This window comes from Strix uralensis, chromosome 3 (assembly GCF_047716275.1).
Source record: "Strix uralensis isolate ZFMK-TIS-50842 chromosome 3, bStrUra1, whole genome shotgun sequence".
NCBI lineage: Eukaryota > Metazoa > Chordata > Aves > Strigiformes > Strigidae > Strix > Strix uralensis.
In genome coordinates, this window is record NC_133974.1 from 46,448,031 (window position 1) to 46,469,256 (window position 21,226).

The 21,226-nt window shown below is 43.3% G+C and overlaps 1 protein-coding gene across 1 annotated transcript in view; it reads right to left on the reverse strand.

Moving 5' to 3' along the window:
• Positions 1-1,311: 1,311 nt before the first annotated feature.
• Positions 1,312-21,226, reverse strand: part of FAXC (failed axon connections homolog, metaxin like GST domain containing) — a 28,187-nt gene continuing 8,272 nt past the window's right edge. The window contains exons 4-6 of the mRNA XM_074862133.1: positions 15,613-15,830; positions 9,820-9,936; positions 1,312-8,243 (exon numbers count right to left, since the gene is read on the reverse strand). Coding sequence (XP_074718234.1) covers positions 7,960-8,243; positions 9,820-9,936; positions 15,613-15,830 — 619 coding nt within the window. The 3' untranslated portion in view covers positions 1,312-7,959. The remainder of the gene's footprint in view (positions 8,244-9,819; positions 9,937-15,612; positions 15,831-21,226) is intronic.

The following is a 21,226-nucleotide window of genomic DNA, read 5'->3' on the forward strand; positions in this document are numbered from 1 at the left end:
CTGTAAGGCAATGAAAGGAGATAAAAGTCTATTCAGAATGGTACTTCAGGGTTGGGCCTGACTCAACTGGGTTTTTTTAAAATGTTCAGGTAGGCTGTGCTGGCTTTGGCTGGACTAGTTTTTTTTCTTCCTAGTAGCTGGTATAGCACAGTGTTTTGGATTTAGGATGAGAATAATGTTGGTAACACACTGATGTTTAGTTGCTGCTGAGCAGTGCTTACACTAAGTCAAGGACTTTTCAGCTTCTTATGTGGCCCTGCGAGCGAGGATGCTGGGGGTGCACAAGAAGTTGGGAGGGGACACAGCCAGGACACTGACCAAAAGGATATCCCATACCACATGGCGTCATGATCAGCATACAAAGCTGGGGGAAGAAGAAAGGGAGGTACGTTTGGGCTATGGCATTTGTCTTCCCAAGTAACCGTTACACGTGATGGAGCCCTGCTTTCCTGGAGATGGCTGAACACCTGCCTGCTGATGGGAAGCAGGGAATTAATTCCTTGTTTTGCTTTGCTTGTGTGTCTGTGGCTTTTGCTTTACCTATTAAACTGTCTTTATCTCAACCCACCAGTTTTCTCACTTTTATGATTCTCTCCCACATCCCACCGGGGGGGAGTGAGCAAGCAGCTGTGTGGGGCTTAGTTGCCAGCTGGGGTTAAACCACAACATAGGTGAAGTGCACCTGCAATGCTGATGTCATCACTTACCAAGTGGGACTTGATGTCAAGCCTCTGCAAGGTCTGAAGGCACCTGTGTATAGTCTTGCACCTTTATCACCTGCACACTGTTCCCCTGTATTTCTTCCAGCAAGGTCACATCTCCTGCGACACAGTTCCTATGCTGCATTCAAGGCAGCACGCTCTCTGGGTAAGGATGCACACTTGCTGAAAAATGTCCAAAGTATTATCATACAATGAAACTAGCCAGAACAGTGCTTTGGGTGAAGACCTTAAAGCTTATGCACTCCTGACTAGTTCCCTTCTCAGGTTTATTTATTTTCACACTGGTAGCAGCCGTCACAAAACAGAGAGAGGGGGGAGCAGGGATCCCTCCTCATGCCCAAGTCTAAGTGCAGTCCTTCCTCTTGTGCTGGCCCTGAAATTCTTCCTGCAGTGTCAAGGGGAGAGGTGAGCAGTGACAGAGTGGCCCCATCCACATAATGCTGGTGGCTAAAATATTTGCCTGGGGAGATGAGGGTTTAACTCACTGGCCATTAAAGTTTCATGCACTCCCACACTGCAGATAACACCGTTAGTTCACAGCTCTACAGAAAGCACAGACACGTTCAGAATAAGGACATGAAGCAGAAAGGTATTTTAGATCCATTGTAATTTACACACCAATGACATACGGCATAAAGACAAAATATACAGATTTTCATATATATATACATGGATCAACACAGTGCACAGTTTAAAGTTATGTTACAATTAAGTGTACAATTTTAAATATGGCTTTATAAACTAGTAGTAATAACAGTGCTAAAATAATGTATGTCTCATGTGAGTTCATAGACAAACAACGTAAAGCAGTTACAACATTAGAGTCCTCATTTAGCAATGTGTTGCCTCATTTTGTTAGTTAAACTTCATACACTGCAGCTAGCTGGATATATCCCTTCCCTGTACCCATCTACACATACTTTATTCTCGCTGGATTGCACACCCCAATGATTAAAACTTTGGAACTTGCATTCTTCAAGTATCCTGAAAAATAAAAACCTGTACATTCAAGGAAAGATTAGTCATAAGAACAAACTAAGAAGTGAGAGAAGAACACACGCAAACATAGTGCCCAGTGAGAATATCAACACAACCACTGAAGCTTTAAAAAAGCACTTTTTTTTGTTTAAAAAAACAGCGGTCACATCTTGTTTGCCTTATGGCCTCAAATAAAGCAAATTTTTAGGTGAGAATAATTAGAAAGAAGAATAAGAGAAGCAGTAAATTCTGGGTCACTTGGAAGCCTGGTCAGAAACTCTGAAGCCAATGGCACTTTTGTCAGTGACTTCAAAGGGGATGGCATTTTATTTGTTCTGCAAAAGTTGAATGCCTTTTGGAAGCATATCCTCCATTTCAGCTTTAGTTTGTTGAGCTGAATGTGGAAATCATTAGATGAAATCCTACAGCCCTTTTTTTGCATGAGACAGACTAAAGGCCTATAACAATCTCCTCTGGCCTTAAAAATCTGGCAGTGGGGGCAACCAGGACATGGTACCAAGAGTTTAGCACTCTAGTGACACGCTGCATGTTTTCATCAACTGAGATTCCTGTGCTGTACACAGACATCCCATTTCTTTTCCAACTCCTCAGGGAGCTGCATAAACCTTTGCTGAGAAGTACTGAGGGTACTTCCACAGGGAAGGAAGGCAAGAGAAGCCCTCCCCGATGGCCAAAGAGAAGACTGCCCAAAACCACCAAGACAAGAGCTGATTCACGTTGGAACACTTTTCTCCACTAAGGAAAAGCTGTAAAGTCTCGGGGTCACTGGCCTGAAAATTAAATCTCCCCTCCCAACAGCAACCCATGCGGTACAGGGGAACACCTTGCCTCAACAGGGCACCTGCTGGACACAAGAGCCCACATTCACCGCTGAGCTCAAAGTTGTGCTCACTGCAATGCTCTGTAGAGGGGTCAAACCCAAACAGATCCTTGCCCTTGCCCTTTGTCACCAGGATGCTGACAACTGCAGCGCGGGCGTGGGATGACAGCGCCTGACAGCCTCACTGGAGCCGCCACTACGGAAAGGAGTCCCTGTGCTGCCTACCTAGCACTAACGAATACCCGGAGAGTAGCACAGCATACACCAACACCTGTAGTGCTAATCACCTGCTGAAAACCACTGCAGTCATTCAAAGGTACCTCTAATCCCATGGGCTGAGAGGACTAAACACTACTGCTCCTCCAGATCACCGCCACTGACACGTACGGGCATGACTCGCACCCACGCTATGTATATCCATTTCCATATGCCAGCTACTGGGCCATCCAACATAATTCTGCACTTAGCATAATTTGCTTTATTTTGATCACATGCCTAATTCATAATTTTGCAGTATTTGGGGATTGGGGGGGTTAGGCTAAATAGCTACTTGTCAGAAAACAGATTCAAATTCTTATTCAAACATCTAAGGACAAGACGCACTTGAATTCATCCCCTGCTACAGAAATTTCACTTGGTGAGCTGCCCTGCATAAATCTGCACATAACACACTTTTCCAGCAGGCAATATTTTGTACGGCTTAGTATCTGACAGATACAGCCCTTTCAATGAAAACAGTATGAAACTGTCACAATTACTTGAGCAGACATCACTGACAAAAGGAAATTTGTGCCTGAACTGTTGCTGCAGAAATATTTCAGGCAATATTTTTTCAAAGAGAATATAGATCTGGAGGGACATTGCCAAGGTTTAAAGATCAAAACATGTGACTTGCAGTGTTATAATTGGATGGAAAGAGTCCTCCAGATCTGAAACATCGGGTTCAGTTTGGTTTTTAAATCAAGCACCACATTTGTAGGATTTCTGTAGGACCTATACATCCTAGCGCCTGTTTCCCCCACCCGGTAACACTGAGCTCTGCTGACAGAGCCAATGAGTCTGACAGGGGTAAACGAATCCCTTCTGACATGACAGAACGTTACACAGTCAAACACTGCAATTCACATGAAAAAACAGACTGCTTCAAATCTAACTCTACTGAAAATGCAGGGCTTGCTTTAAACTCCCATTTGCCAAATGAGGAGCAGACCAATTACTCATTCTCTTAAAGCAGCACTACAGAAACAAAGGCAGTACTCGGCCTTCAGCGGTATTTATGGTGAAGTAACTGGGAGGAACAGCGCAGTCTCCTCACCAGGATGAAGGGTTGTGCTCCAGCTGGGGTGCAGGGCAGAGGTCCCGCCCAGCCCCCAAACAGTAGCATTAGCCAGGCCGCAGGTTCAGCCCGAGTCCTCCTGTGGCGACCCACCACTCAGCACCCTCCCCACATCCCACCCACTGCCTCCTCCCCTGACCATCAAAGGGCCCCCCTGACCTATTTTGGGAGGGGCCGGACAGCGTGGAGGATCCCCAAGCTAGCTTTCCTCCCGCCAGGACCATGTACCACTGGCTACCCAAAACCAGCCTGGGGCTGTGGCTGGGACCACAACCAGGTTTGGTGCTGGCAGCTGCAATGCTCTCAGAGACCTCATGGACATCTGACTCTTATAACAAGGGTCCCTGAACTCTTCCTAACATTACCCCACATCGAGTGTCTGGCCACGAGGACCCCCAGCCAGGAAAAAAGCGTTATGTGGTCCATGTCACCTCAGACATGACAGCATGGCATCCATCGCCCTCCAGCTCCAGTGTGAAGTGGCCACCTCAGCTCACCTGCTGGGCGGTCAGCACCCCACGGCTGTCTCAGGTTTCACAGCTGCAGACACCCCTCATGTCCCTGACTCCCATCAGCAGCATGGCCAGAACCTTCAGCATCCCTACGATGGACTTGGCTCACAATTTTCATCAGAGGGAGAGGAAAAAAAACCCCACACACAAACAAACAACAAAAAAAGAACCCAAGAGAAATAAAGATGCTCTCCCAACTATTTTTAGTTCTGTATAGCCCTTCAGCACCAAGATAAAAAAAGAGAGAGGATTGAAGGGGAAAAAACAAAGGGAAAAAAAACACTGCAGGACTAAGAAAACAATGGTCTTTTAGCAGAATTTTGGAAAGTCGGAAAAAATCTGTTCTGGTTTTTTTTTGGAAGAAAACTCACCTCTCCTTCCCCATGCAAACCAAAAGAACTAACACTTTTTCATAAATGTTAAAAAAGCTTTTTTTTAAAAAACTTTTTTTTTCCCCCCCTGGAAGACTTTACCAAGACCAGCTTCCAAGAAAAAAGCTTGGATTAAATCCTTTTAAAGAGGTCTAATAGTCAGTATTGGTTTCCGGAAGGGATAAATAAATCCAAGAATTTCCTACCAAACCTGGACAAAATACTACAGCTATAAATTCCTAAAGAGGTGCTATTTCCTAATTTCACTTCTAGTTTGAAACACAGCCAAATTGAAAAACACAGACTTTATCGAGAGTAGCTGTCCTAAGGAGAAAGCCAACTAATTTCTCCCAACCGACTTCTCCTCTAAAGTAACCTGAGTAGTCCCTCAGAAAGGAAAGGCATGTGACAAGCTGCAAAATACATTCACCTCACTGATTAACACAGTGAAAAACTCAGACGACAGCAAAAAGCCTCTTCCCCTTCTGCAACTGCTTCCGATCCTTTCTTCCCCGTCAGGGTGCAGTCCAGCCTCTGCTGAGGCATGCCAGTTATTTGAAACAAAGGCAAAAAATGCCAGGTGCGAACGTAACCACGGGCCTGCGAAGCACCTACATCCTGGGCGCAGGTCCCCGTGCCGGGGTGCGGCGGCACCAGCCCTACCCACCGTGCCTGCAGCTCCGAGCGCTGTCAGACAAGCGAGGCCGTGGTGTGGCACCGGCTGTGCACTGTGCTAGCGTCTCCTGGGTCTGCGCCCGTTGCTGCGGGCGGCCACGCAAAATCCAGATCCAGCTGCACGCACATGGGAGGGTAAAATGACGTCGCTGACTTCTGGTTAACCCACGTTTCAGGATGTTGCAAGGGCCGCTGACACAGGCAGATCTGTCAGCCCACCAAAATTATAAAGGTGATACTGTCAACCCAAGTCCAGATGGTCTTTTAATAACTGGGACTCACGGGACTCATCTGCTGCAAGCACACCCTCCCAATGCTGAAAAGATGGAGAAAGCACAGAAACACAGCCTTCAAACACACATGGGTAAATAAGAACATCTCCGTCAGAATTTCCAACACACAAACATTTTTAAAGAGGAGCTTTTTGACGTGGATGCCTTTTATCCAGAGTATTAATACCTAAATTTTTGCAGATGGAATCTGCCCTGACTTGGCTATGAAGTTTCATGGCATTTCAGGCCATCACCTCTGTGCTTCCAACCCAAGACTTGTCTTCTCGTGTCGTATTTCTGGGCTTAGTTTCCTGAGAAGGGTCCCAAGTAACTGGATGATAGATACCTTCCTCCTCAGTTTTGGTTCACTTTGCAAATGATACATCCTCACAACAATGGAGACCACTGACTGGAACATGGCTCCAAGGACATGCCTGGGGAATTGAGGAAACATGTACAAATTCACACCCATCTCAGACCACACCAAACTTGTCAGCTCTCACTGCAATAGCTCCCATGCATGAACAGACCTGGGAATTCACTGCAGACATGTGTCCCCCTGCTTTCAGAGATACGGCTACCTCAGTGTTTCCCCAGAGCAAGTGATTTCCTCTGCAGGAGACATTCCACAATCCAAGAAAGAGAGGTATTCTTTGAAAGCTGGAGTTATTTCAAGCTCCAGACTATTAGGACTACCAACAATTAACATCCTAAAGCAGTTGTCTGCCCTGTCTGCTCACAGAATGTATGGCACAACTAACACATTATAATAATTTTACTGAGGGATTCTGATTCATCTAACTCATTGAGAAAGTCATAATTAAAATATTTTTAAATGGGCCACTGCCAAAGTCTTCAGGCAAATACCCGATTTTGTATGTATGTTTACAACTACCACAGCTGTCTATATGTTCCATATGCTTTATCTCTACTTAAAACCAACTAGTCACAGCCAAGCAACACTGATGTACATGCTTACTTTCAAAGTGGTGAGTAAATCCAATAGATTCATTCTCATCTCTAACCTGCATTTAGGGAGACACAAACACAAAGCATGTCAGCACCTTTGCAATCATTCTGGATTTGGGGTTCCAGATTCATGGATGTGCTAGCAAAGGCACCTTAAAACCAACTCTGGTCACACCTTCAGCACCTGGAAATCCCCACAAATGGCAGTGTTGACACAGCTGTCCTATCTCAACTGCCTCCCATGCATCAGCTTCAGGGATTGTGCACTGTAAACCAGCACAGGGCCCAGAACCCACCGAAGCACCTTCCTAGGCAGCTCTACAGCGTTTGACTGTCTGAACCAACATCTTCCATTTACACAGTATCCCACACCTAGAAATACCCCAAATCGCTTTGCAATATTCATGGGTTTGATGTGTCTGTTGGTAAAGAACACAAAGCACCCACTGCTGAGACACACCAGAGTTTCAGTAACAAATCCCAATTCTTTAGCCTTGCCTGGCAATAGCAGACAACACCCAGTGGCAGGAACTAAAAACATAATAGTAATAATTCAAAAACACAGAAGAAATTTGGCCAACACACATTCCAGATGAGTGTTTGGGGGATTATACATTAAAACTGATATTTCCTTTCTGAATAAAAATATTCTAGAGTAGCAATTTCAATCTTCTGCAAAGAACAAGAAACACTAAAAAGCTCCTTTTTGTAGGAACAGGTTTTCCTCCTGCCTTCCTTGACTGTCTCCAAAAGAACTGGAAGAAGTTCTTTCCTGCAGACACTAATAACATATGCATCCAGAGTACAAGTAGTTATCCAATAAAATCCCCCCGAAACTCCACAAATCAACACAGCATCAAACATCTTCTTCCACGGGAGAAAGGTGTGCCAGTTGTACCTCTTCCATTTTTGTCCTCAACCCGTTCCTATAAAGGTAAGATATCAACACAAACCAGCTCTGACAAATGTTCCACTTGCCAGGGGTCTGTCCCACCTGATTGCAGGATCTGGTTTTGAACACAAACAAAAACATAGACTGAAAGGTCCTGTTGCCCCCTGGACCTCCAGTTTGCCCATGTGTGTTTTAAATAACTGTTTACCTTGGTTCCACCTGAACAGTTACACAAAATGAAATAAGGTTGAAATAGTCCAGGTAGCATGTGACAGTTGAATCAAGCACAATGGTCTCTTCCAAAGTGGTATAAACCTCTTCCTGACCCAAGATCTGATCAGACTGATCCCAAGAAAGAGCTTGTTTGCAAAATGGGAGATGTTCGTACACATCACTTGCATTGTTCATGATCTCTGTACTCATCCATGTCCACATCTGAATCAAAGAGGGAGTGTCCAGTGTAATCTGTATCAGGCGTTTGAGAAATACTGTTCCCTTCCTCATCAAATGTTTCTGTCCTTGAATAAAAACTGAAGTCCTGCAAAGGGGAGTAAGTCTTGCTTGCTTCGCTGCTTTCCTCAGATTCATACAGAGTGTTATCATCATCATGGTGCCATTCTGGCCAAAATTTCCTCCTTATTCTCTCACAATACATAGCAAGGTTAATCAGTTCACCTGCAACACAGTACAACAGACTCCAGTAAATACACCCAGTCCATAATACTCTAACTTACCTGCTGATGCAGAAACATGTTAGCACTGTTTGGAAATAAATTGTGCAAGTTCTTTCCAAAGAGGTTTCAAAATGCCAAGATCCCATCAATCCTCTTAGTGGCTCTGTTTGTAGCTTTCATGTAACTTAAAACACCTATTATTAACCTACATACAACAAGAAGGGTTACACTGAAATGAACATAAACACATTTAACAAAATAACTAACCCAAATTGAACATCTAAAGAAATAAATCAAGACAAGATACTAATACTTTAAGGTTTTCATAGTAAAATTCTTATTTTGCAGAAACCTGGTTTCTAAAGACAGAATTTGAACCTATACGCTTATTAAAATACAGTTAATTTAGTTTTCCCACCACCAGATGGCAGCGTTGTCTGCAAGATAAACTCACATTTTTAAGTTTTCATATGGTCACTGGCTCACCCATAATGTTCCTAGCCTTAGTACCTTACGCCTTATGTTTATACATACGTGTATGCTTAGAGTCTGCTTAGAGAAGAAATTACAAAAACCTTCAAAGAACAAAGAAATAATAGTATATTAGAGGGAATGTGTATGTGAAACCTGCATTCACAATAGCATCAATAGGTGGATGGGTACAGAGAATCATCCACATCCATACTGCTTGGGTATTTGCACCTTCTATTTATTTTCATTAGAGACAAACTAGTTTAACAAACACCGTATTCCTTCTTGAAAGCCACAGACCCTTCAGAATTTTATCTGTGATTCCCCAGATATCAAGGGGAAGAACTGTATAGACAATACTTATATCCTCATCTCAGGTATTTTTTTCCTCAAAGTTTTAATAATGAACAAGTCTATGCCTCCTAACTGCTGCTTTAGTAGCTCTCTCTTGTGCAGAGTAGATCTACAGGTCAGATTCATTCCTTTTATACCTATTTCACATCTTTTTCCTCCTCAGCTCCTCCCATTTTTCATACTGTGGGGTTTTATTCTAAAAAGGGACGCAAAGATAATTTCATATCCCTATACTACCCCACAAGGAAAAGAAAAAATGTGTGGAGAGGAAGGGTACATTGGTTTCCAATTCACGCAAAAACACAGTGACTCCAAAGTCAGGCCAGACTTCTTTCTTGCCCAGCATCTTCAATAACAGCAAAGGCTGTAATTTCAGTGGGACAATAGCACTTGCAGTTCTTCCATCAATTAGACTACTCAGTTCAGTAGAATTTGGCTCATGGTCATGCTGCTGTCCTCTCACACTTTACCCAGCATTCATTCCCTAAAGGCATTCAGTCTTTGCTATGTTAAACAGGGAAGAGATCAAGTACAGGAATAGAAACAATTACCATGTAGAACATTAAAGAGAAAACAAACACGAATTTTAAAACAACATTACATGATACAAATGCTACATCAAAGGCGAGAACAGCCTGTGATGCAGCTGAAGTGCTGCTGCAGTCCTCAAATATCCTTACAAGGTGCTCCAAGTTTAAACATGGCAAATGCCACCAAGAGTTTTTCATGGGAGATCATTTAAGCTTTCTTACCTTTGATTAGCCTCTCTGGTCGAGTCCCTGGTAGTGTCCACATTGCCTGTGCCAGATGCCCAAAGACAGTGGCATCAACAGTGGAAACATTTGGTCCCATAATGTACTTCTTGTCACCTGTAAATACAACAGCAAACATTTCTTGACTGGATGCCACTTCTCCCCAGTTAACAAAAAAGAAAAATTCCCTAGTTACATATTCAGCTATATTTTTTACTGAAATCATTTAGCTGAAGAGGTTCACTGGTTCAAAGACAGGGATTCAATATTGAATATGGTTCAAAAGCTGTTGCTACGGTTCAGCAGGTGAAATCCATTACCACAGCTTCCCTTGTGCTCACCAGTTCTCTAACTAGGCTGATTACAGAGCCACCACTGGCCAAGTGACCTCCTCCACTCATCACACCTGGCAGCACATACATACTGCACTAGTTCTGCCGCATCTAAAATCTTCTCTGCAGCCACCAGGTGCCTGAAAGTACAATTTTCTCCTTTGGTGCAAACCCAAAATTGTTCAACCATGGTTTGAAACCATGAATGCACTTGCTGAAAGACACTGGTCACCCTGTACCTCTCATGCATGTAGATCCAGTTTCAGGTTACTCATCTGGTCACGTGAAAAGAGAAAGTCATACCCAAAGCCTTCTTCTCCCACCATTTGTTCAGGCTGAAACCAATGTACCAGTCAGACTGGCAGCAACTGCCCAGAAATGACCTGCATCTCCAGGAGGACACTGTAGGCAGGAGCAAACAGCTCTCCTCACATACCACCAGTGCCGTGCCCTCATCCCCAAACTCTGGTTTCTACCTGGCAGGGACCAAACAGAGGCACATAAGGCATGCAGGCAGGCAAGTGAAACAGCAGCTGCTTGGGACTGGCTTGGTCCAGAGGAGGGGACATGTCTGCTCCACACTGCAATACCTCCCTGGGCACCCCAATGCCATGATGGTCCTAAATGGCCACCACAGCACAAACAGGTGGATAACTACCTAAGATAGGGAAGAAAAATCACATTTCAAAGATACCATTTGCAAAGAAATATCCAGTATAAACTTGTTTCCTCATCACAGAAACAAGACCTGGAGCAAAGACCACACACAGGGCACACAGGTGAAGCGTGGTGTTACAGAGGTCAGGTGAAATGGTTGCAGTGTCCCTGCCTTGGCCCAAAGTGCTTTAAAAACTGAAGTGTCATACATAATTGAATTCTCCAAATCCAGTTATCCCATCTGCCCAGGACATTCTTCCCTTGCCCAATATAAGTTGCCTGTAATTGAGCAGGTTATTAAATGTCAGGGTTATTCAGTGAGTTTAGAAACACTATCCAGCATTAAAATGCACCAAATTTCAGAGTACAGTACAACAAATGCTGTCATTCCCCTGTACTATAGTGTAGCAGAACAGTGCTCAGGAATAACCAGTAACAAAAAACTCCTCTAGCCTGTCAGCTGTAATTTTAACATCAAGTTAACTCCCCACAGCTCTTTCACGGCTGCATCAATCTACTGTTTGAACACTACATACAGGGTAAATGCTGTGTCTTTTCAGTATTTATGTGACACCTAGCATTCATTGATCTCAAGCACAGCTCAAAAATTGGTCCCCAAACCACAGTTACATGCCAACACTAGGAATTTAGCACCATACAACCGGGTCTCAGACTTGATTCGTAGTAATGTTGTGCTGGGAAGTAATACTGCCATTTCCATCTTGCTACAACTAAGACAGGCAGTGAGTGAGGCCTGAAACATCCCACTCTTGCAAACAGAGGGGTTACCCAGGCACAACACCCCACACCTTCAGGTGTGCAGAAACAAATGGGAAGAGGAGGAAATAGAGCTGTGGTTCCCTAAAACTGCAGTCACCCTGCACCGCATAACATGGCCTCCATGCACATTTCCTTCTACTGGTTCCAACCCGCTCCCAAAACTTCCAGTGCAACTTTTTTCCAGAAGACTTTCTGACAGATCAGATACCATCTCTCAGTGTCTAGTTTTATGCCAGATTACACAGCACCTGTTGCAATCAAGGCTGCCATAGTGCTAATCATCTCAAACACCTGGCTGCATCCCCTAGCTAATCCAACAGAAATGCCAACACCTGGTCACACTGGACTTGGATCACATTTGTACTGCCTGGAGATTTGAGAGCACACAGCCCATGCAGCCAGGCTCTGTGACCAACTCCACCATGCACCAAAAGGATTCAAAAGCAGCTACTTCAGCACTGGGTCAAGAAACCCCAGCAAAAGACAGATCTACGAGACACAGGGCCAGCAGGAGACCTGCACCCTTCCACAGCAGCACATACAGCCTATGGAGGCTGCTGGGGGGCATTTCAACTAGCATTAGAGGCTTGCATTCAGGTTAGTCCCACCTCTGTGTTTTGGCTCTGAGCACCCCTGCCCTCCCTCCACAAATCGTCAAATGCTTTTCAAAAGCTGGTTCAGGCAGCTGCTGCCCTGCAACTCCCTGCTCAAAATCCCCATTTACCCAAAAGCCTGAGGCAGGCAGGCAGCTGAGAGGGCACCAACAGATTTATGGGCACTGCTCACTCACTTCCATCTTTTAAATAATTACTAAAATGCATATTTTTATATATTGCTATTTCATATGCCCAGTTCCCCCCACTTCCTGACGCTACTACCAGGCAGTAGGAAACTACTGCAACACAAGGAGATTTCATTTGTGGTCTAAAGACTGCAGGACAGAGAGCAAGATGATACCAACGGGGCAGGCTGATCCATCACAGGAGGATTACTTCCAATTTCCACATTTATAAGAGATCTGGAGGAGTCTGTTAGGGAAATAGGTACCTCAGAGAAGGAAAAATGATTCTCAGAAATGAAAAAAGAAAAAAGCACCGAAGATGTGACTGGGAATGTCAAAATGAGTGTCACAAGACCAGGCAGCTGCCAAGTTGTCATTCTCTGGAAGCAGCACTTGGAATTTAAAAGTTACTCTTGTTCCCATGTGAATGGTCTCTCTTAAAAAATGAGGAGCATTAAATTAATCTTATATGCCTGATGACTGACAGCTACAGTTTGCTATGTGCAGCTACTCTGCATTATAGGCATCTTTTTTAAGCTCTTAAAATTGGCCTCTAATTAACAGCCAAAATCCTAACTGCTTTCTCTTCTGAGAAAACACATGGGTACATATATGTGGAGTGGAATTTCACAAAGATTTTTGTGCAGACAACAGGCTGACTGACTGCCTTCTCCTTCCCCCTGTGAAACAGGAGAGTCTCCAGTCAGGCTGGAAGTCCTCATCCCACTCCCTGCCCCCATCCCAGGATACTACCTGGATGCCGCAGTTACTAGACCCGACTGTAAACAGCTGGCTGGAGAAAACCTGAGCATGCTGGTGTTAATAAAAAATCAAGGCAATTATAGAGAAGCAGATAAATGCACCAGTAATCAAAAGGGCAAACATAATGATTCACATTGCACACTGACTAATATGACATCCATTTCAGAGGGGAAGATGAAAAAAAATGTACAATATTCAGATGGTAATGTAGTAAAACAGGAATACAGCAGATACCCATCAAGGCTTTTTGAAGCACACAAGGCACAACATTCTCATCAATAATCTGGAAGCAAAAATAGAACACCTGCTGATAACATAGGTATCATACAATTAAAAAGACTGATATAGTGAAGAAAACACCTTATCCTTGAGGATTTCCAGTGGTTTTTCCCACCAAAACCAAAAGTACGAGACTGTTTGATTACAGCATTTACCTTCACAAGGAGATGACCCAGGCCACCCAGGGAAGGAAGAAGAATCAGGAGGAACATCTGCCTGCAGGCTGGAATCGGATAAACTCTGACTTAAAACAGGTCAGATTTTGAACAGATGTTGATGGTGATTAACATCTGTCACCAATAACTAATGAAAGTAGTGGCACCTCCACCTCCTGAAATCTCGTAATTAAAACTGGATGCCTTTTAGAAAGACATGCTTCAGCCGTAAGAAAGACACAGGCCTCACGACAGCAACCAAGCAGTCCAATTCAGAGATCTGTCTAGGTGATTTATTGATCCCTTTGAACTCAAAACTTTACAAATCTGTGTGTCAGCATAGATTCCAGACACAGGAAGATGCAGACTTCAAATAAGCAAACCAAGAGACCCTTACAGGTACTCAGGAACATGTTTCAGTTTTCTCTTAAAGGCTATGTCTACTCTTGGCAGACAGGGGTGCCTTTAGCATAGACACATCCACTGCTGCTCCATTCAGCCTGTCAGCATTGCCTAGCCAGAACCACCGGGCTCTGCAGAGCTCCCAAGTCATAGGCTGAACTTCCTCCAGCTCCCATCCCAACCCCATTCCTCTCTACAACGTACATGGAGCCACGTTGTGGCAACTTTGAAGCTATGGCAACAGCAGTCCCACAGTTGAGTGAACTGGCCACAGCTCTGCAGCATATGTGCCCAGACCTCCTCTTCTAAAATGAGCTGCTTCCTCCCTTCCTCCCCCAGAAAAAAAAAAGGGAACTCTTAAGCTCCAAAACCAGGTTTTCTTTGAAGATGCACTAGAATAGGTAACCTTTTTGTTAACAAACAAAATGCAGCATGAGAAAGGGAGCTCCCCCTTGCTCACTGTGTCCATGCATCACGTCTTTTTTCCATCTTGCTATCAATCCAGCAACACAGTAGGTTTGTTTCAGAAGACAAAGTTACAGAAAAAGCTACACAGACCCATCTAGGACCTCTGCAAATACAAAGGTGCAAAAACACCTTGGAAGTCCAGAAGCATCTCTCTTCCTTCCCTTTCTCAGCAAGCACTCGGTTTCTGCCTTCTGCGGGGCTCTCCTCACCTTGCTCCCTCCATCCACTCCACACTTACCTATTTAGAGCATGTGCAACATGTCCTCCCTCTGGAGTGCAGGGCAGGGAATCATCCCTCCTGCCCTCCACTCAGCCACCTCTTTAAAGCGATCTTAACAGGGAACAAAGCAGCCACATAGGTACCATCTCTCTCAGTTCCTTGCACAAGAGACACAAGCTCAAGGGAAATGACAATCTGCCACAAACCAATTCCTCAAAATGCAAATTTTACACAGAAGCACAATATGGTTAGCTCTCAGCACACTGCAAGGCGAGAAGCAAAGTGTAGACAGCTCCAGCGCAGATTTCAGCCTGAGCTACACAACAGAAGTGAGGCTCATGTGGTTCTAGCTAAGTGAGGTCAACCTTAAGACTAACCCTATGGGACCTACCCATGACAATCAAGAAGTCTAAAACTACCTATTTTGACAACACAGACAGATCTCCTACTAGCAGCTTTGACTAAAGCTGCCAACATCAACCAAACACAGCAAAGTCTAGCTCATCAAAATAACATCTGTAAAGGGTTTTCAAATGGCAGCCTCATAACAATCTATCAAACAGCCATGAGTCCCATGAATTAGAAGTAAGACACCCCCCCCCCAATATAAATAGAAGTTTAATTTGCAGAACCAAACACTGTATTTTACTAAATTCATACAGCAAAACACTCTTCCAAAATTGCAGGTCACATTCTGCTCCTCTAGATACACGTAATGGGTGCCCAGAGAAGAGCACACCTCTAGAGACACAATTTGGTAGCAAGCAGCAAGGAAAGAAACAGTGTCCCTGCCAGAGCAAGGGTGGCACTGAATGACAGCAGCACTGCAGACTCTACCTGCTGACAAAATGAGATTATTTGTGTGCATGATCAAGCTGCCAAGTACTCGCAATCGATTTCATCCTGTGGACAGTGGGCTGTGAACAAACAGAACGCGCGTAGCTTGCTGTACATTACCCAGGAGGCCTGCTAGAGTCCGCATGTCCTTCTCCATCAGTGTGTACATCTCCTCCTCCGAGAAGCGGCCAATGCCATGCCCGTACATTTCCCGCTTCACAATCCCTTTGGTCAGGTGACAGAGGATCCACTTCAGCAAGTCGCTGAAGGGGCCAAAAAGTGAAACCATCTTTTGCGTCTCATGAAGATTTTCCACCCACTGGCAATAAGCTAAAGTCCTAGAAGGATGCAAAAATAAGTTACAGCAGTACAATACCCAAACAGCCGTTCACCACCCCGCAAAAGTTCGCACAAGGGTTAGGCAGCAAACTTTCTCAACACTGAGTGCTCACTGCCCTGATGGAGAGGTAGTTTCCAGTAAAGAGTAGACCCTGATGCAACTCAAGAGTGACAGCAGAGAAAACTGACTTGCAATACCTAACGCAATCTGCCCAGTGCTTATTCTCTCACTAAATCATGACTCGCTTGAAGAGAAAATGGGATTCACATTGAAATATAAAATAAAAGCTGCAGAATTCTCCCAAACTTGCGTAACAAAATGCAGTGCCAGAAGTGCCAAAAGGATTTATTAGCTAAAGACGACTGACTGCACAGACCTAGAGAAAACAAAACAGCCCACAAAGAAACCAATCTTTCCCACCAACCTGTTCTCCTTGCTTTCTATACTGCTGAAACTTAGCCAAACAGTAACTTTGCTCCAACATAAATATTGTAGCAGTCATTCTTCAGAAGATCTCTGCTCTCCTCAGAAACTAACAATGACACAATCTTTTTAAATTAAATTTTAAAAAAATGGAGTGGTGGTTATTGGATTACTTTTCTCCTGTATTTTTTCCTCTATTCAAAATGTTGATTTTATGAGAGACACATTTCTAAAGGACTCTGTTGTATTTCAGGCTGTATTCCAATTTTATTGAATGACAAATATATTATTCTGAAAGGTCTTTTTACAAAAATGTGTTTTACCAGCTGAAATTTTTGTTTCCTACATGAATTTTTGTTCTTTACTAATATTGTTCTCTACTAATATTGTAGGCAAACAAAATCAATTTGTTGTTGTTGCTACTCAAGAAACTTACAAAAAAAGAAACATTAACTTTTTTAATATCTAGCATCTTCTGACATTACAAAGAAACCAAAAAGACCATATGACTTTTGTCACCAAGTTCAAGGGATGTTGAAAAAAGGGCTAAAGACATCTCAAATTAGACATGACAAACACACGAAACCAACAGGGTCTCAGAAACACTGGGAGTTGGCATCCATATTCCATTACGTTTGTAGCAATTTCCAAACTGAAAAATCTAAAAGTGGATTTACATATTTGAGATCATATGAAAACAGGCTCATGGAGACATGATAAACTAGTGAAGCTAGATCAAAAGGTTGAAATATCAAAAGTTGCAAGTTCAGGTACACAGTTATATTAAATACCAACTTAATAATCAAAAGTTTCCATTTCCAGTATGATCAGAGCTCAAGTTTTTTAGTTTGGAATATGATTTCAGTCTTACCATTGTACATATTTCTAATTTGACATAATTTCCTTAGTGCTGATATGGATTGCCTAATTCAGGAAAGAAAAACAACAAAGCAGTATCTCCTGGAGAACTTCTGTGATTATTTTTTTTTTTTAAAAATGTATGTTTTAGCACACTCCTCTATGTCATGAACAAAAATTGAATTCAGCAGTACCATCAGGGAACAATTACATTTACACCATAAAAATGTTCTAATCTTTAAATTTCCACAGATTCTTTACTTGAATTACTAATAACAAGGTTAAAGGAGAGTATTTGGCATAACAGCTGAAAAAAAAAAATTCACTTACAGCTCAAATTTCAAATACTCCCAACAGAGTGGGTGAAAGGCATTTTAATTCTATTAAAAATTGTCCACTCCAGGACAATGCCTTCCGCTCAAACTGATTTCATTAAAGTCAGTAACAGTGAGGCACATGCAGGTTTTCACTGCAAATGCATCAACAGTGAAGCACAAAACCGCACCTGCTATGCTTCTGAAGGCTTTTATCCTCCACAGGTTTCTCCACAACCTCTTGCACTGTATTAATATGACAAAAGCATCCCGCTGATATTTCACACGCTTCAGTACCACTCTTCGAACAGGGGTGTTCTGCACAATCCCTGTTTTTCAAAATGGATGGATCAACTCAAGTCACTGGGCTGGTTTCAACACAGGGGAGTTTGTAACAAAGCCAGATTTAGTGAGAGGCACCAGCACAAAAGGGGGAACGTGAAGCCTGCAAGCAGCAGAGTAAACAGCTACTGAAACTCCAGAAGCATTAACTTTCGCTGGAAGATGTGGTGTGAGACTGCCTTGCTCCAGAAACAAAGGTAAAACAGGATTTAAGAAAGATGGAAAGAAGACTAAGGTGAAAGCATAAGGGTGCTCCATAAAGCGGAATATCTCAGCAGTCATGTTTCACAGGCCTGGGAAAGGACAAGGTCCTTGGGCAGGTACAGCTCTGAACAGGAAGGAACACCCTGGTCTTGATGCAAACACTAGGAAATAATTGCAAATACTAATACTATCTATAAGTTATTATTTATTACTTGAATAAGCTAAGAAAAACCTGCTCTCCGAGAGCTCTGCTGCATGTCTCACTGCAAAGACCCTCCTTCCCAGCATGGACCTGACCAGCTTCACCTGGCAACTCTGCAACACAACTTAGTTGCTTTAGGACAACAGGCCTGGCCACAAGAGGGACAACAAGTCAAAAGAAGCCAAAACGAAACAGAAGAAGAAGAGAGGAGACTCCACTGCAGCATTTTTTAAAAGTCATCCCAGCCGCACAAGACTAACTCAGGCCTATGGACTTGTCATCGCTACTTGTGTTGGGTTCACTCCAACTGCACCCACGAGCTAGCACCACACCAAGAATGATCAAGCCCGTCCAGGATGGCTTTAATTTCAAGAGACAGGATGAACAAGGTTTCCCACAAAGCTATTTAGCCTATACTTTAAAGCAAAAACACATTTTCCTAGCACTCGCTTGCTCTGCAGGAGAAGGTCTTTGGGTCTGGAAGAGGCAGAGATCAGACGAAGCGTTTAATGATCAGGACAACAATGCAGGAAGAGCAGAACTGCACAGGATTTAGGTAATCCTGCTTAGGCTAAACTGTCAAGCACAATCTTAAGACATCTGCTTGTCACTTTGAATGAGTAACATTGTCACATGTCCCAGATCTCGAATTTACACGGGCAATGAAGGCAGCTAAATAGGCAACCACAGAATTTACTCCTAAAATTTTATGGTTCTGAGAATGCACAAAAGGAAAGAAAAAAGCAGGCTCAGATCAGAGAAACAGTTAAAAGCACTTTGTTAAAAATAAGTCTATTCAAAGGTTCATTAATCTGTGCTTCCTATCCAGAAATGCTCCTCTGCGTTTAATCGCACACATCATCCCTTTGCTCAGACTATATTACTAGAGTATTATCAACATTACAAAAGGTTAGAAAATGCCAGAAATCAGGTAGTCTACATAACCTATTTCAGCATAACTATGCATATTAAACTGCAGTTAGTATTTATAGGATGACATAACTATTTTAAATATTGGCCCAAACTGAGCATTTTGGGAAACATTACCATTTGTGCCAGCACATCTGTACAAATCTTAGAGTATAAATAAAACAATAATGTATTAAAGAGCAATGCTGTGGAGCTGAAGCAAATATGAAGTCTAAATGTAACACCAGCTTTGGCCTCAATACATAAATCAGAAAAGGAGATGGAGAAAATGACTCATCAACAGCATCTTGCCTGATTATCCCCAAACTGTCTGAACATCAAGGCAAGGGGAAGGTGTTCACAAGGATGTGAACTGGGGGTTATTTTTCCTATCTGAATCTGTGCAGAGTTGAATTTCTTGATATACAAGAGGATTATAACGAATTCATTTCACAATCAGCTACAGAAACCCCACCTGCTGGGTGCCATCCCAGAGCAACTGGCTTTCAGGCTGCCAGTGCCACCCAAGCCTCATCACTGTTAATAGCAGGAGAGACGTCGCTCTTATAATTGTCTTGATGTATTTAAACATATTTATATTATAAATGTATTTTATGTTTAATACATGGTAAGTCTGAATACCAACCAGAGTCAGATTCATTTGTATTCTGATACCATGCTTTGCCGGTATTTCAGGCACTCATCATATATGTAATGTTTACACAGTCTTCTTGAAAGACAAAGCAAGAAATGAGTTAAACATGTATGCGTGTATATATATATATGTATATACACACACACACATAAATCAATAAGCTTGTGTTTGATAATACAGCTAAACCAATCTAATGGGTTAGTTTGGTTCAGCTGCATATTCAGGGCTTTAGGCTCTCACTAAGCACATTAGTGTCACAGACCTGAGATCCCTCTCCTGAGATTAAAGAGCCCTCCAGGCACCTCACAGTGACCGCTAACCCTCCAGGCACCAGCAGCTGCCTGGTTTGAATGCTGGCAGTGCCATGGACATCCACCAGCCCATTTTACACAGAGATCCGATCCCACAAATGTGCTACAGATACACCAAAAACTCAACGTATACTGAAGGTGGTTGTGGGTGTCTCGCTGGTTTCTAAGGGCCCACGGTCACGAGGTGACCCAGAGCAAGCTTTCAGCAGATGACAGAGGTCTGCACGGGATCCAAGCCCTGAGGCAAGAGACACAAAATCCTTCGGCTCCCATACATCTTCCCCTGCTGACTCGGCCCAACACCCATCAGGTTAGCAGGCTTTTTTTCTTTTGCCAATTTAAACACAGCAAAAGCCTAACAGTTATGGCATTCTCCATAGACAGAAGCTCCAGTATCAGCTCCAAATTAGTCTTGCGCATCTCAGAGATACGCTCTAATCCGCGTGCTAAAATAGGTGCACTCACTTGCTCCCTCGCTGTCTTTCTGCCTGACCCCTGCCAAGCATCACAGCCTGGGGCAGAGACAGAGTATCTAGAGGCTGAGGTTCACAATAGCCCTGCATGGCTCTCAACTCCAGCCAGAGCAGTAATTTCCACCTGTAAGAGGCATTAATTGGCAAAGACGAGCAATTACCTCAGCAAAAGCAAAACGTTTCAGAAGGAGATGCTGAGCACCCACCAGGATTAGCTCCATCCAGAGACAGCACACCACAGGATGTACTTTGCTTCTTTGTCTGATAAATGTACTACAGTATTACTTATTTATGATGAAACTACTTTGCATGCTGCTGGCAAGGAAGCAGTATGAATCACATTTTATATCACCGCTTTGGAGACTTGATTTTATAAACCTTATTCTGCAGAAAGGAGATCGCTGTTACAAATTCCTCAGCACGGGACTTGAGGACACCAAGAACAAATCCTAAGCTTCTGGTGGGAAGTGGGCTGATTCAAGGGCTGATGTGAAGGGATCCACAACCACAGATGCAATGCTGTCATGAGAAACATAGTCCTATACAGCTAAAGCCTGATTTTATTTTCGTCTAACTAAAGGATAGTCAAAGTTGTTATCCAGGAATTACAGCATTACAACTGTAATGCCTCATAGCTCAGGCTTTGCCTATTATAGCCAGCCAGCATGGTGTAACCTCACCAACAGCCTCTGGTACAGCCACA